At 30.6% G+C, this 18,034-nt stretch overlaps 1 protein-coding gene across 2 annotated transcripts in view; it reads right to left on the bottom strand.

Moving 5' to 3' along the window:
• The window catches only part of LOC123711343 (facilitated trehalose transporter Tret1-like), a 53,223-nt gene that overhangs the window by 5,324 nt on the left and 29,865 nt on the right, over positions 1 to 18,034 (bottom strand). The window contains exons 1-4 of one of the 2 annotated variants that reach the window (XM_045663880.1): positions 13,463 to 13,540; positions 12,799 to 12,964; positions 10,219 to 10,378; positions 1,298 to 1,485 (exon numbers count right to left, since the gene is read on the bottom strand). In XM_045663880.1, the coding sequence (XP_045519836.1) occupies positions 1,298 to 1,485; positions 10,219 to 10,378; positions 12,799 to 12,903 (453 nt within the window). In that variant the 5' untranslated portion in view covers positions 12,904 to 12,964; positions 13,463 to 13,540. Of the gene's footprint in view, positions 1 to 1,297; positions 1,486 to 10,218; positions 10,379 to 12,798; positions 12,965 to 13,462; positions 13,541 to 18,034 lie in introns of those variants that run through there. The other variant, XM_045663879.1, reaches the window with a different exon arrangement.

Here is an 18,034-nt window from a genome sequence, read left to right as displayed (position 1 = left end):
CTTATCGACACTTGTTTGAAGTACATTACTCATTGTAAAATAGTGACTTTTTGAAATGAAACTTCTTTATCAGCGTTGGAAATTTTTTTACCGTCACATTTTTACGGTTACGTGCCATCTTTTTCTTGTCCCTACCACGGTTGATTCGAAGAGATTCGATATTAACAACAATAACAATGATACTAATAATTATATTACAATTCATGAAATTCTGTAATAATCTTAGTAGTAATAAGGTAAAATTATATAATTGTATTATTTGTATACATGTCTATGATAACAAAAGCCTTCTGTTAAATAAAAGCCTTTATAGTAGATCCTTTTTCAAAAAATAAGGTCTTAAAGATTTTCACTTACTTCTTACGTGTGTACACTAGTACACGCACACATTTTTAAATATCGGAGTTTGACACTGAGTCTTACTTAAAGAAGTGGGAAAGAACGGCAGAAAAATGGTCTTTACTAAGAGGTAAATAAATACAGTTTTGTATTAATGTAGGATTAATTATTATTATTAAATCAGGCTGAGTCTACTGGAAATCATTTATAATTTATCTTCACAATAAATTATCTCTTGAAAAGCATTTTGACGACCTGTATGATATCAAAACGTGTTGGAAGGTTTGTTTGATCTCTCGAAAGCTTTTACGAACAAGGTTACGTGTAATTGTAGTAAAGGCCTTTAATAAGACGCTCAATAAAATTTACTATGAGCTTTAAGGAGCTTTATGATCATATTTATAACATGACTGTGGCCCTCAAATGATTACTGTTTTTTACATTATTTTTTTATAATTTATATACTGTAATAATAAGTAATAAACAAAACATTCATTGACAAAACAAATAATAAAAATTACTTTTTAATTCTTGAACAACCTTTTTTTGGTCTTCTAACATAAGTCTTCCCTACTTATGGCCATTCTACACTTATGCATAGTTATCAGGCTTAAATTGTAATGTGTTCATGAATATGACTGGTTTTCAACAAACTCTTTTGCTTTATTACTTAAAACTATTTGAGTATTATTAGTAGCTCTATTAGCTAACAATTCTACAAGTTTTTCACCAGCTACTATTACGCTCGCGCTTTTGAAGACTAACAATATCATAAAATATTTTACAATTATACCAGGCACTCAGATTGCGGATTTATTTCTCCGTGTTGTATACGATAGACGCGCACTGCTTTTTAAATATGTTGCCATCACTATGTGGTCAGAATCTCTGGTTTTGTACATAAGAGAAAACATTTACCAAGTAAATTGCGGAGACAAAAATATGTACTGAGACTCACCTGTGTTATCATAGTTATGCAACAAACAATCATGCCACCGCAAAAAGAGGTGACTGAAATCATATCAACACTCGTCGACAGCGCTGTTGCCAGCCATGCCAATGTGTATGGTAGGGCCACTGCTAGCAGAACCCTTCGTCTTCCCGACCGCATCGCCATACCACCAAGAATGCCACCGAAGAGAGCGCCTGAAACAATATTGTTCAAATTAAATTTCCATTAAATTAAATTACACTTGTCAAATGAAGAAAATCATAAGAAAACGTTGATCATGTTTATGTCGGAACGTCGGTATGTGTAAGGTACATAAGGCTGATTATCTGTCGATAAAAATATAATTAATTAATAATTAATACTTCATGTACATGCAATCCAAAATGATCATAGACAAGGTTGTAGCGCCACTGCAGTTTCCATTATTCAAGGGCTACAACAATTGTTTTAGCATTTTTTTAAGGGTCATTTATTAAAATGTATACTATAAATTAGCCTTTCATATAAAATGTAACCGCTTTTAAGAAACACTTAACAGAATATACACCACTTAAGATGTAAACGTTAACAATACAGTGTTTGAGATTCAAGATCTCATTGTTCGAAATTTGAATAAGTTTTGCTTACAAAACGGAAAATACTTAGGGAGTTTTGAATAGAAGATTTTTAAGATCCTTATTTTAGGTTAAAATTACCCAAATTTGAGTTTGAAAAGGCTATCATAACGAATATTGCAGTTATGGCTTTATGCTGTTATTTGAAGGTATTTGTGAATATATTCATATAATAATTATTAACAAGGAGTGCCACCCCAATAAAAAGCAAAATATGTACGAATATTAAATTATATAATATAATTAAATTTATTAATTTATATTACAGATTACACTGAGCTTCTGAAATATAACATTAAAGTACCGAAACATCGATTTGTTTACATTATCCCGCCAAATTCCCCAATATAGGTGGCGCCTCTGTAGTTTATGGACATACCGGCAGACAGCAGACACAAATAAACATCCCACGTACTATTTATGTATCGCGAATACCGGGTTTATTTTTAATGTCTTCTATACGACCACATTGATTTAATGAGGCTAGTGCCCGCAAATACGTAGATTTAGGGTAAAAAGATTTTAACTCCTATTGAGTGGAACAAAAGCTGATCGCGCGAATGTATTTTTAAACTGTATAAAATCACTGTTAGAATGTTCTTTACTCTGTATTTTTTTAAGAAAAATTGTTGTGGAGAAAAGACTCAAAACCTTTTCTACAGATTACAAATATTGTTTCACCATTATAACCTCAGGTGTGTCAGACACAGAAGGTTTATCGCTTACAAGAAATAATCAAGGAGCAGATACAGAAATCTCAGGGGATTGGTATTATTATCATAAGAACTCCACATTACCCCACATGAACTTAAATCTACACTATTTAAAAAATCTGATTGTGCAATGATATGGACGCTGTTTATATAATAATATATTTGTCATCAAATAAAATGTTCATTATTTTCATAATAATCTTGGATCCAAAAAACACCTGCAAATACGCTTGCTCAATGCAAATTGTTACTGATCTACCGTGCGACATACCAGACTGCTGTGGTAAACATACATGTCTGATTAAAATAAATTTTCATAAATTTCAGTAACTTTCTGTAAATGGTTGAAGTTGTGTGTCTTTTTTTCTGGCTTTAAACAAAGACTAAGAAATAAACTACTGAATTCTGTACGAATTTCAATAATGACGAATGCTACATTTTATTTTCGTAACATTTAAAATAACATCAAGGGTAAAGGAAGGGTTTCGTTGATTTATTACAAACTTAAGATTACCTTTAACTAATTCTTAAATTTTACCATTATTATATTTAATAATATTTGTATATTTGTAACGAATTAACTCGAAACTATCGGACCGAATTTAAAAATTCCTTCACCTTTAGAAGTGCACAATATTGAACTAAAAAATAATACCTCTTAATAATAAAATTCAACCTCTGTCTTTGTTATCGTCGTCGTTTAAAATAATGATGATGGTACTATAGGTAAACTAGTGCAATAAGATCATTTTACTAACTTTATTCGTTCGTTGGCATTGGTAATATGTACTAAGTTTATTAATTATAAATTACTTAAAATAATATCTTCACTTAGTGAATAACAGTATTTATTTCCAACACAAATATATATGTAATTGGAATTTATTTGAGATAAAAAATTACTAGCAATATTTATTTCAGAATTAGTTAATAAGTAAGTTCTGTTCATCCTTTACCCTACTCAGCAAAAACAAAAAACTTGAAGCGATTGATTTACTGAACAATTGTTTTGAATAACAGACACAAGAATTTAAAAAAAAACTAAAATATAATTTATATTTAAATAACGTTTCATTATATAACAACATGTATAATATTTAATTATTATATTTTATATAACTCAATGCTAGTTCCGACATTATCGTATCGTTGTGTATTAATAAATAGTTACTTTAAGTAATAAATAATGTAATTTTTTACGTTAATATCTATAGTTTATTTATTTAGTGTGGCTTTGATTGAAACGACATGAACTAATCATAATTATGTATTATAATCTGATTTAGATATTATTCTATGTATATTATTATGTTACTTAATATAAATAATACTTAGAAATAAACCAGGTACATTTATAAATGTTTTAATATTTATTAATGCTATAATAATAAGATGAATCTAAGTCATATAATACTGATCATTTTGTGAAAAATATATCAGCTTGAAACCTATAATTTTCATCGTCTTATAACAGTTTTATGTGTTATAATATCACAAAATTGCTCTAACGTATATTCCGGGCGTCAAGCCGCTGTGGGCTACAATTTGCGATGCGTGAGCGCAATACGAAGAAATCAATTAACGTTCAAGTTCTGGTTCATATAATTATGTATATATAACACTATGAGATATGAATATTAAAACCGCTATCACTTAAATATAAGTATTTTGGTAAATACTTAAGAAAGTTCTTTGACTTGTAATAAAATTGGAAAGTTGAAATTATATTGAATCTTTTGGGACTTCATCACGTCTAGACTTTAGATAATATTAATATGTATTTTACAGCATTTGTGTTATAAATTAATAGTTATATTTAGTAAAGCAATGGGGTATTTACATTGATTTTCGTTTATCATCTTAAACTTAGCTGAAGTAAAATTTATAACAAATTTGTTTAAGAAAAAGGTAAGTAGAGATTGTATTTAAATGTATTAAAAATTTAAATCAAATGGTATCGATATTTGCAAAGATTTTGTCTCAGATATATATCCAAATTAAATGTTAAATAATTTTTACACCCAGATCTTATATCCAAAATACTAGACGTTTGAATTGCAAAATTTCTAAAGAATTATTAATGTTAGTTAATTTTGTATACATAGTATTAGCCGTACGTGATAACAACAAATTTTTAATACAGTATTGTGGGGGGAGGTTCGCGCATTAGTAAAAAAAACATCTACGCAAAGAAACACTGACAATCTTTTTATATTATTCGTTCCAATATGACTAGTAGCAATCAATTATGTGTTAGATAATTGCAAACAACGGTCAAAATTAAAACAACCACCGAACTTACTGCCAGACAAGATGGCGGATGTTTAGGGTCAGCTGTTTTACTGTTATTCGATAACTTTGATTTTATTTTTACATGATTGGTATAGAAATAGACAACAGTCCAATTACACCTGTACACACATTTCAGTGGCATCTTGAGTTCTGGTTAACTAAATATTACCTAGTAATACTTTATACATTACTTCATACAGTATGCATATATTAATTTAATGACAAAAAAATAGAAGTTATTCAGGTTGCAAGTCTTCACCGCAATTAATCTTAGTAAATTCATAAAAAAACTATTGTGAAAAATATCAACATGAGAACACATAGAATTACATACTTGCTCATTATATTCTTGTTACTTGTGGGTATCATAAAAAGTTGTGGGATACACACAGAACGTGTCGGTACCTTGATGTCAAGTTTATCCAAAAATTAGCTGTCAAATGAGCCGTTTGCTAATTTATGTAAAGTGCACAGGTCGCTCACCCATCTCAAGACTTACCGTCTGAAAGTGGGCAAGACGCGGGTCATATTGATTTATTTTGCGCCTAAGCCTTATATCTTAGATTATACTTAAATGAACGTTCTTTAACATAGTGGTATAAACCTTTTTTTTACCTATGCACGATATCGGTAGGCATTTTTATCGGTAAGGCGTTCAAACTCTACGTCAAAGAACTCCTAACGTACGTACATATAACAATAAAATCGAACAATTTATTTTCCAATTACTAAAACGTGTTCGTCCATAATTCTGTTTCGTATAAAAGTCTAATAAAATGTGAAATGTAAGATTTTCTTTTGAATACAAACGATGAATGTTGTTTTTAAATAAATACTTATTGAGAACGATTTATTAAATAAATACTTATTGAGAACGAGCCGCCTTTAAGTGGACATATATTTTGTTTACATGAAATAAAATGTTAAAATTCTTTGTCATTCTTTGTAAGTACTCTTGTACGTACAAACGAATCGCTATCGTTACTTAGCGAAAGCGAGTATTTTTTTATTAAAACCCATATTGTCGGTGAGAATAGAGTGATAGATAGGATTCGTGTATCAAATGAGTCACATATAAATTATGGTATTGAAGCATACGAATTTACAATACTTTCGATTCAAATGCACTGTAGATTTGATCGAGACAATTCGTTCATATAAGATAGAAATAAAATAAAATATAGAAAATAATTAAGTTTAGTTTTATGGTACAGAACAGTTTTTTTGTTTATTTTATTTAATTAGGCAGCTTTAATAAATAATACAAAACCAAATGTATTATGTTAAAAGACAATTGTTATGAACTGCTTACCTTATTAAAATTTAATCTATATAATATTAGTGGGTGTATCGTACGGAAGTGTTTATGTGTGTGTGTATGTTAAACTTTTTGTTAACCTTGAACTTTCTCAAAGAAAAGCCGATTTTGTAACAGTCCACTTAGTTACGCACTGCGCAATAGCAAACTGCATATGTCCCTTAAGTTATTTACATATACAGAGTGATCACAAACAATGCACTTTAGAGCCAGTTTTGCCTTTCAAATGCAAAATTATCGTAAAACTGCCGATTTACGATATGCCGTGAATGTATTAGGGATGTCCAGGAACAGAAGTGTTTATACAGGTTTCAATAATTTTTAACTAATTTTAAGAAGTTTTAATTGCCTTGGTAAATTAAACATTAAAACATTTCTAATTCACTAAGTGTTAATCCTGCTCTTCTTCCGAACTTATATATAATAATATTGCTATTGATAAATGTATTAAAATTTTTATTGTATAAAACAATTAGGAAAATATGTAGGAAGGACAACGAACGGCCTTATCGCTAAAAATCGATCTGTTCGAGTCAATCATAGTAAAAATAAAAATATTATAAGGAAAGTGAAAGAAGTGCAAACATGTCTACCATTTTGTGTATTATATATTGACCCAAACATCATAAAAGTTACTGCAAAAAGTATTTGCATCTAGTATTATAATTATTAACTTTCATAAAAGTTCGACATCCCTATTCCTTCAGGTATTTCGACATACAAAGTAACAAAGTAATTGCTACCTAATTACCGTAGAAATTAGGTTCAGTTAGGCTTACACAAAAATATTCACGATACGATGGAATAAATTATGATGCTTTTACTTGTACAGGACATAAAACAAGACTGAGAAATAGGTTTATAATACGCCACATTGGGTCTATATAATGGTTGATATAAAGAAAGCTAATGTAAGCATCCTACATATTTACCGATATAGACATTAAAAATATTTTGCCGCCCAAAAAGTTTAAAAAAACTTTAATATTATTTGAACTCTTTTAAAAATAGGTTGGATAGTTTCTCCAAATCCCCAAATACGTGCTGATCACCTAATTAAGCTGCTTCTTGTGTTTATATACATAATAACTTTTTACTCTTTAATGTATCTTTAATATTTTATTCCTGTTTAGTTTTGTTTAACAACTGTGTATTACATGTATTTTGCACTACTTGCCTATCTTATTTAATACATTTATTTTTTTCTTTACTCACAGTGGTTGCCTGGAAGAGATCGCTCGTAAGCGATAAGGCCGCCAGTTGCCCTCCTTTTGATTTAATTATGTTAATTTTTATTTTTATTTTGTAGTGTAACGAAGTGTAAATAAATAAATAAAATAAATAACAATAATAATAATTTGCTTGTCGTCATATAAAAAAAACCTGATTCCTTGTCCAGAGATAAAGATCAACACTTAGATTGATTTGTTTTTTTTTGTTTGTTAATGTCTATCTAATTGTCTAACCTATAAGTCCATTCTCAACCAACTAAACAACACCACAAGATTGTCAACTATTTTTACAAACGGGTGCTTAGTTATTTTGGCCATATTGCCAGCAAAGAACCGAATAGTCTCAACAAGCTGGTAGGGAGAAGTGATGGCAGGACAATTCGGGGTCGATCGCCAACCCGTTGGTCTAAGCAAATTAAGACAATTACGGGTCTCAACATCCCTAATGAACTGAGACAAGCTGAGGATTGAGGTGCGTGGAGGCTATGTGTCAACTTATCGTTTAGGGCTTTTCAGGATAGGCACGACCTTCAGTAATAAAGAAGAAGATCTATTTGTCTATACTTATTAGTTTTATTAAATACCTGTAAAGAAATGTTAATCCTTGTGTAAGTTTTTATATGTGTTTTGAAATCTACCGGCAGAAACTCGTATCTCAGATATTTGAAGTCAGTACTTAATGTTAAGTGCGCTCCTTCCCGTCTATACAGCCTCCATTACTAACATTTGCACATCACATCAAAGTCGGCGCATTGTCAAACAGACAAACAATCGTAATTAGCAGTGACAACATGCCGAACGTTCGTCCAACATCCGTAAACCAGTCGTACCTTCTGTTGGCTTAATATGTTCCTAAATTATTTAAATATTATTTTCAACATTGTTAATACAGAACAAATAAAATTATATATATTCTTATATGATGAGGGCCCTCTTTTGTGGGCCCTGAGGCTGTAGCCCTAGTTGCACTGCCCTAAATCTAGCTCTGGGCAGGAAGCTCAACTGATGTTAAGTAATGCCGGCTGCATCCTTGGATACTCTCAATGCCAGAGGGCTCGCGAGTGCGTTGCCGGCCATTTTAGAATATAACTAGACAACAATTTAAAATTCCAAAATCATGTGTTTTCTTTATTAATAACTAATACGTGAATACGTTTTTACATAGTCAAAATCAAACAACAGAATTAAAATTTTTGTAATAATTGAAAATTACAAAACTGTTCCAACTGTTTTCTTTCTGGTTTTAACTACAATTACTCTTGGAAAAAAACGAAAAACAAAATTCTTTCCGCGTAGTACTAGTATTTACCAAGTACCCAGTTCCAGAAATACTTAGGTATTCTGCAGTTGCATTGTTTGCAACAACCAGTTTAGTGCTTACAATAGTTAGCTAGGCTTTTACTGCTTCTTTCATCGTGTGTAGTCGCCGTTTAATGTGCAACAATTCATGTAATCTTTTGTTTTAACACGTTTATTCATCTTTTCTTGCTCAGCCTTGGAGAAAAGTTTAATATTACTATGTTAATTAGTACTATTGTGTGCGTGAAGGCTTGTTATAGAAATATTTCTGCGTAAGGCAAATATCGCCTTTAAGCTTTTGTACTACAGTTTCCTCGCAATACGAACGAAGAAGACAAACGAAGCCTTGTCGAACTCGGGTATACTAAGCCTTTTGGTTAGGTCAGGTCTACTAAGGCTTTAAGGCTCGGATTCAGTCTAATTTTAAATCGTAAATGGGAAGAAATTATATAGAAAAATTTAAGTTACTATCATCAGAAATTAAGTGGTCGACGCTTCTCTTATCCTACACGATTAAGATTTATAACAGCATTAAAAATCAGTGATAAGAAATTTGTCCAATTAACTAACGAAAAAAACTCACCAATATATCTTATATCTCACATATTTGCGATGATGGTATAGTTTTATCAAAACATAGTCGATACATCGTGATATCAGTTCTCTTTTAGTAAAATGAAAGAATATATGGATGCACATATTTACGAAACAAGTAACAATCAACATTTTACCACAATACACATCGTAAAATGTATTGTTTATAACAAAAGGCAATTCGAGCGATACTATAAATCACGAATGGCGATATAATTCTTACGTTTATAGCTTTAATCTTGTTCGCAATTTACACTTTAATCCAACCGGGGTTCGAACCTGTTGTTTTACTGAACACGTTTTGTCCACGGCCAATGAGTTATAAATCCGCATTTAAAGACACTCATAATTCGTGTATCAGATTACTTTATCATATAATTCATATATAGAGTTAATTATTGTAATATAAACCTACGAAATTATTACGACACTATGCATGTGATTGATAAAATAATCTTACATTTTTGAATGGAAATCTTGAGGGGCTCTGTGGAAGTCTGTCTATTAGGAAGAACAGCGACTCGATCATATATAAAGTTTAAATGAATTCGTACTGATACTGGTTTAAGTAAAAAATGTTTCTGTTTGTATTTAAAATTAGAAAACAACACCCATATTAATTGCATAACATCAAAGAAATCAGTGGCGCTACAACCTCCTATATTTGGACCTCACATTTCTGTGTGTGTTTCGTGATTATATTCTAATAGGGAAGTATGTGATCAGCTTACTGTGACACGCCGTCGAATTTTGGGTCTAATGCATGCCGGTTTCCTCGCGATGTTTTCCTTCACCGTACACGCAAGTGTTAAAAGGCGCACTAAGAAAATCCACACAATGCTGCTCATTATAATAAAACACTCACCCAATAAGCTCAAACTCGCAATCCAACTGGCCTGCTGATCTGTGACGGTGAAGGATCCGTTTAGCCTTGACTCTTGCATACTGGCGATTGCTGGAGACATGTAGCCCTTGCTGAGACCAGCTGCAAACGGTCCAAGGGATACCGCCAGAGCTGCTAACACCTATAGGTAGACAAAGACGTTAATCAAAAATCAAACCAACAAAACATGAACAAAGAAATACAGAAGTATGAAAATATAAATAAAAGTATGTACACTAAAGTTTACTTCAATCACAAAAGGTGACAAGTAACCTCGTCGTTTTTTTTTATTTTTTGCGTATTACACATAGCAGAGTGGATACGTTGGACTCTATTAGAAGATTTTTTTATTTATATTAAAGACGTTTAAATAGTGTAGAATATTTTTAATTGTATCTTCATTAAGGTAGCCAACAGCTTATATAAAGATTACAATTCTAAATGAATAACATACAAAAAGTAAGCCCTGAAACCCGAACCCTAGTATAATATAATCTAAGTAAGATGTGTGAAAATTTTATTATTGATAAACTGTATACTATTTTCCCATCATTACTAAAACTGATTATTACCTAAGCAGTAATTAATATAGGGTTTGGTACATCACTCTGTATAGTGCTGTACCAGCACGCGACTGTTCAGAATCGATCAATGTTACGAGGGCAACGTTTAATAGTGATTGAATATGTAAAGTTGTCGATATTTTTAAATTCATTAAATGTAACGAATATCTAATATTATATTTATTTTACATAAATTATTCATTTTCGTAGATTTTACATATGGATTTTTACAGAAATGATTTTTAACACAAGGACGTTACGTTAATGGATTAGGTTAGTGAGTCACTTATATGATGAGCTAAAACAATAACTGAAAATAAGCAATACCATCGTTAAATATGTAATTTAATAATGAATAGATAATAAAATAGAACTTTAATTAATTACACTGTAATGCCACGTTGTTAAATACATATACAGTCAAAACCGTTCACGACGACATCGTTTAGGACAACATACCCATTATATTGACCAAAATCAAAGGTCCCGGCTGAATTCTTTTGTATTAGGTTCTTTATAACGACGTCATCGGCTTTTACGGTCAAATATGAGTAGTCCCTTCGATGTCGTATAACAGATTTTGACTGTATTACGTCATTAATTGACAATAAATTATGAACATAATAATTTTACAAAAAGCATATACGTTATGTCCCCATCAACCACTATTTTTTCAATTTATTTTACTCTACAATCCTATTATAATAATTGCGAGGATTACACTAAAACTATAAACTAACCAGTAGGTTTCCACGAAATTCGAGAAAGTGATTAAATACATAAAACGTAAACTTTAAAAATGTTAATAATATTGATTTTTTTTAACAAACACGCAGACTTAAACATACTGCTACTACACTTTATTGAACTAATCGTTGTACGTTAAAATATCGGCCACACAAAACATCCCGTACATGTGACATAATAATGTAGGTTAATCTATTTTCATCATTTAAAGCGATAAATCATCGACGTAATACTAACATCACTAGTGACATTATCTAAAAGCATTGCTAGATTGAAGCGAACATTTGGAAGGGGTCAATGTACGGCACACTGACTCAGATTTGGGCATCTATATAGATATAAAATTAAACCTTGTGATTAGGAATTAAAGTTGAGTTTCCACAAGCCAAGGTTTATTTAAGAAGGACGGCATTTGTTTTGATATGATACCTGATGTAGCACTTATGTCGCATGTCACTTAAAATTGTGTCGCTAAACTATCATATTAAAAATCGCTATATAAATAATAATTACTGCCTGAAAATGTTTTTTGCTACTGAACTCACACAAGGTAATATGTGATAATATGCTTATTTTCAATTACTTTCGAGACATTTTAGAATAGACTATGTATATATACTTTACTAGCAGCCTGCAATTGCATAAGATTTTTATTTGTAACTGTCCTGTTGAGAATTAAAACTAAATAAGTAAAAATATACACCGTAAGAGTAAAATAAATACACATGATTTAAACAAATGTTCCTGGAAAGTTTTCAATAGAATAGAACTTGGTGAGGTTTCCGAGAATAGAAAGACGTTTAAATGAATGAAAATAAAATATATTAATTTATTATACGTGTTTTTAAATTTGTTATTTTTAATATTGTCACTGATGAATTTACTGGTATTAATAATTGTAACTTTTATTGAATGGACTAGTTGTTTTAGACCTTCAAAAATTTAGAAATTATAGATAGCCTATGTCAATACAATGAAGAAATACAACCACTGGTATAGGAACTTAGTTTATTTATTTGTAGTAATAATTGTAATGTATATAATATGTTTATATCAGTATTTTTTTAATTAATTTTATTAAAATTTCAAGAAACTTATTAAATTTAAACTGCTAATTGTTAATAGTGTAGAAGACAGCGTATATTATTTTTTGTGCATTAGAAACTAACACAACCGGTGAAATTTAAATAAATTGGCCATACAGACATATTGTATAAACAGTTTCAATTTTCATAAATTATATATATCTTACCTGTCTTCTATAACCTTGTCGGCTGTCATCAGACCGCATCATCATGATTCTGGTCTCCGGCGTAATGTTCGTCATTTTTTCACTTAAAATCACTTTTTCACTCATGTACACTGATTTTTTGCACTTTATCACTAAACTGTCACCACTTGACGGGTATGCGAAATACCTGAAACAATAAATTAATTTTAGTAACATATTCATTCGCTCTCTTCATGGGGTATGGGGCATATATTTACATGTGAACTAACCGTCTGAAAAATTTAACTGCGGGTATTCGAGATATCCGCGCGCTTAATTATTGATTATTATGCAAGGATTAACGTATTTCTTATTGTATTGTCAAACATTATTTGATAATAAATAATAAAATTAATAAATTCAAAAACATCGCACTGAAAGCTATGCCGTTGACGCCCAATATTAAGTCAAAGTAATCTAAATACAATTATCAATCAATTACAATAAAAAACAATAAATTCGTAACAATAGTATAAGAATAATGCTTTATTACATTATATTCAACTTGAATAGAACACAAATTATCGTCTAACTCATTGAATTTACAAATAACCATTGCCGTTTCGGCCGAATTTATATCAGAAAATACCTACCGATCATGGTAGTTATGTCATGAGTCGTATAATTATATTTATTTATTTCAAACCTGTAGTTCCTGAGGCCCGTTCGACTCCTCAACTTTATATTACTATAGATATAAGAATTTACATTTATAGATCGCACAATATATCGCCCACAAGTGTTTGTTACAACTGAGATACATCTCTCGAGAAACAATGAAGCCGTTATAGTGTTATTGTTCAATGAACGCTGTTATTACTCTCATAGGTGATTTGTAAAAATATTTATTCATAAATCACCTAAGACAATCATCTAAAACTACTAAACATTATTTACAGATTGAGGAAAAATAATCGTAAATGTATATGTATTATAAATATTTAATCATCTATATCCTTCCTCTATATATATATATATTAAAAAGGCAATATATCTAGAAATAAAAGATATCTTATGAACATAATATATAGCGTTAGAAAGTCCAACTTTATAGCGTAGTCTTCTCTGACTTCAAGTTGACCGTAAATGTTATTGTTTTTTTTTTTTATTTAGGATCTCCGAATGATGTACTAGAGTAATCTTAACTTAAATACTCATCGCTCCAGTGCTAGTCACTCTATGTGAAAGAAATCTATAAGGCTCATATAAGATCATTTTTGATTAGAAGATACGATTTCTATTTAAAATAATATAGTCTATTCATATGTAAGGCTTTGTGTCTCACAGCGGCTTCTAAAGGGAACCAAGACAAATAAACCGTAAAAAAAATATATAACTAAACATTTTTCAAGAATTATTCTAGATATTGGTGACAGCCGCAGTAATTTCTGTTCAGTTTACCCTGCACAGACAGATAGACGTGGCGGAAAACATATACTATTGCTGACTTTTTTGTAGGCACTACAATCTACAACTTTTGTCATGAATTCAATCATATATATATCTCTTATCGTTAAAAGCGATCGTAAGAAATGTTTCGTTAGATCATTTTTTATCCGAATTACTTTGCGAATACGACTAAGAAAAGTCTTTAATATTTTTGGTTTAAAATATAGTATGATACATGGCTACAACAGTGATGTGGCTTTCTATAGTTAAAAGGAATTTCAAAATCAGCTCACTAGAGTCAGTCCAGATCCCTACAACCTAGCAAACACTACCTCTTAACAATAATAGTATAGGTAATCAAATCGCCATTGTTTTAGTATGAAATCTGGAAGTTAAACTATCAATTGTTTGAATTCTTACTGTCGCGTGGGTGAAAACGAATAACATCAATATTATTGTTACAGACATGTTTTAAATGTATTTATTAAACAAGACACGTCAATAACAGGGGAAGAAGAGAAAATACAAGCGAGCTATTTTCATTAATTACTAACAGACCCGATTATTTTTGTTCATAGACCAAGTGTGACGCACACGGGAAAGGCCGAGGCGTATTTAAAGATAGGCGATTGGTTGGAAATATATCTTTGCTTCTATATAAACAAAGAAAAACTATTGTACACCATTATTTTATATATCTTGTTAAAATCGTGAACCAACTTTCAACGTCTTTATTATAAACAGTTTTGTCCTAAGATTTGTTAGGATGGTTACAAAAAAACATAGTAATCATGGTTGTATTATGTACAATATTTCGTCCACGTATAATAATATGAGCGAGACAGTTTTACAACATTTGAATTTTAAAATAAGAATTTCGAACGTTTCACTATTGCTTACCACTCTATCATTTTGTGACCACTCCATAAGATTTTTTTAATTATTTTAGAACAGTAGCGGGAGTTGAGGTCACTGCACTCCTAAATTGGTAGACCTTTTTTATTTTGTTGGTATTACTGTTGTGTTACTATAAATATTGTTTTTTTTGTGTACTAAGCGCAGCATCGATATCATAAATGGCACGCCATTATATATGTATATAAAGAAGATTTTAAACCAAACTTCATAAAACAGGAAATTTAGGCATAACTTAAGGAACACTGGATAAACAGCATAACACCAACTGTTCGCAAATTTATATTCGTGCTAATTATTGAGGCCATGTCCGACTTCGAACATTATTTACTAATCTTTCGTTCCTTGTAATAAGATTTGCTGTATTGACATATAGACATTATTAAAACAATGAAATCAATGAGGAATCGATGGTAATTTTTTCTCTCGTTGCTTAAAAGGCAAGTGTAAAAAACGTGTAAATAAATGAAAAGAGCAGCTCTCTCTGTCATCCCTAACATCGTTCGAACCCTGGCTGTGCACCAATGGACTGTATATGTGTGCATTTAACTCTCGTAATAAGTATGAATTTCCTTCATATAAATATAAATCAATATCGCAAAGAAACCAGCGTGAATTAAACCCAAAAACTCAATATTGTATCACCTTGGCTATTAGAATAAGAAATGATCAGTAAACAGATACACATATCTGAGGCCCAGATCTAAAAAGTTGTAGCGCTACTGGTTATTTCTGTTATAAATAAATGAAATGGTGATTGCCCACACGGCGGACCGAAATCAATGAAATATGTCCATTATCCCATACCCATTAGGCCATTTCAATGAATACCAAATATCAAAGCACTGTAGATGAGAGTAGCTTTGAAATTTCTGTAAATAACACATCTTTTCACAATATCCGTAGCTTCGTTATTATAAATAAAACGCATTACGCAGAGATTTTAATCTAGGTCTAACAATACGCAAAACTAGTACTGTACAGTCAGCAAAATATTTACTTGTTATTAAAGACTGTTGATGATGATAGTGCTGTTACAATATAAAACAACTTTTAGCAGGTTACGGAGAAGAGACTCAGTATTAAAGAGGGACTCAGAGACGATATGTTTAGAAACATGTCTGGTATTGTGTATTGTGTACTGTATCTTGTATTACCTCTGCATTTTGAAAAAAAACTAATTAGGTTCAAAGATGTAAGCTTAGATAATGTATTTTATCTAGATTTGTAGTCACAGTGCACTAAAGATATGTAGGTAAACATTTTTACGTGAATCTATGAGAATATAACAAAGCAGTGATATACAAACAACTGTTGTGAAAAGTTTTTGCAGATAACAAAGCAGGTTTCTATTGAAACTGTACTGAAAACGTATTTATACTCGTACTAGGAAAACATGATTAAAAAGAGCTTCAAACAAATATTCTATAGAATTTAGAAAAAAAGTTGTATATTCCTGGCGAATATGCACGAATATTTTTTTAGGGATAGCAAAGATCAGTTATTATTCGAAAATAAATTTAAACCATTGAAATAAAAATGTTTAAGAATAAAAGAAAAACTACATGTTGATTTAATAAATTGTCAAGTTTATTTATTATATTATTTTACACTAAAACGTAAGCTTAACATTTTGTACGTGTTACTTCCGACTGCAAACATTCCGGTCGTTTGTTCTCTCACAAAGCTATAAATATTATAGCAAATAGACTCGAGACCTCCACAGAATGAGGTCAATGTTAGATCTGCGATTATTTTAAACCATATTGTGACCTACGTGTGTGTATTTATGAATTTATCACGTCATAACTTGCAGACGGAACTAGAGCGGAGGACATTTTAATAACCTTTGGCATAAAATACTCAGGGTTTTATTACTAGCGTCAAATTATCGCTTTTTTATCTAAAAATCCTATCAGTTGCTACGAGTCGTAGCGGGTGTATGGTGCTTCCAAATAAACCCGTGAACTCACGTCATTTGAGAGAAGGCTTCGATTAGCGGTAAAGCATGTCTGAAGTTGGTGAATGCTATGAGGACAATGCGTAAATCAAACCGGCCAAAAATATTTTAAAGTATGGACCATACAAACTATCACGTAAAAATTATTTCAATTTCTCTTAAAATGTTTTACCACAAAATTGACCGACAATATCTCGGTATTTAAGAATATTGTCATTTCCTAAAAATAAATTTCCTCCTGCTCCGACTCCAGACAACAATAAATTTAATTTTGAAAGTGGCTAAGGCATTTGATATAGTTATGTAGATGTCAGACATATATAAATGTCTATGGGTTATATTTATATCTTAATAATAATTGTTTATTACTTTAGTATGTATAACGTTGTATTTTAAATGCTCGGTAAACAAATTTCGCTTTGATTTTCATCTCCATTAAGTCGATGGCGTATCTATCAGCTCCTGGAGTCTATGGTCAATATGGGATAGTTTTACTATCTCCAAATTACCAAGATCTATGTTATAATTTTTATCAATTTCAAAGAAAAGTAAATTTTTGAATTTTGCTTTGCTTTTGTTTATTCTACACAATTCTGTGTTATAACCTGCGTGAATGATATATGTTTATTTATTTATAAGTTATAAAACTACGTGTATTAATAAAATTATACAAGAAAATATGACTTCACAATTTTTGCACACATACACATCAATTATATTAGAACATAGTAATTGGAAAAAAATAACAATTGAACAAGCAACCACAAAATAATAATAATAACTAAAACTAAAAAACACTGTCATATGTTTCTTCCATAGCTCTTTTGCTAACTTTCCAAAAGTAAAGACGTCAAATAATTATCAATAAATCTGCCATTATATTGATAAAGTGCCCACTGAAGAAGGATGAAGCTATAACGTGTTTTATGTTTCAGTAAACATCTAATTTGAGGA

The sequence above is a fragment of the Pieris brassicae genome, chromosome 6 (genome assembly GCF_905147105.1).
Source record: "Pieris brassicae chromosome 6, ilPieBrab1.1, whole genome shotgun sequence".
In the NCBI taxonomy this organism is placed as follows: domain Eukaryota; kingdom Metazoa; phylum Arthropoda; class Insecta; order Lepidoptera; family Pieridae; genus Pieris; species Pieris brassicae.
Note: the sequence above shows the minus strand (reverse complement) of the source record. Positions and strands in the feature narration are given on the sequence as shown.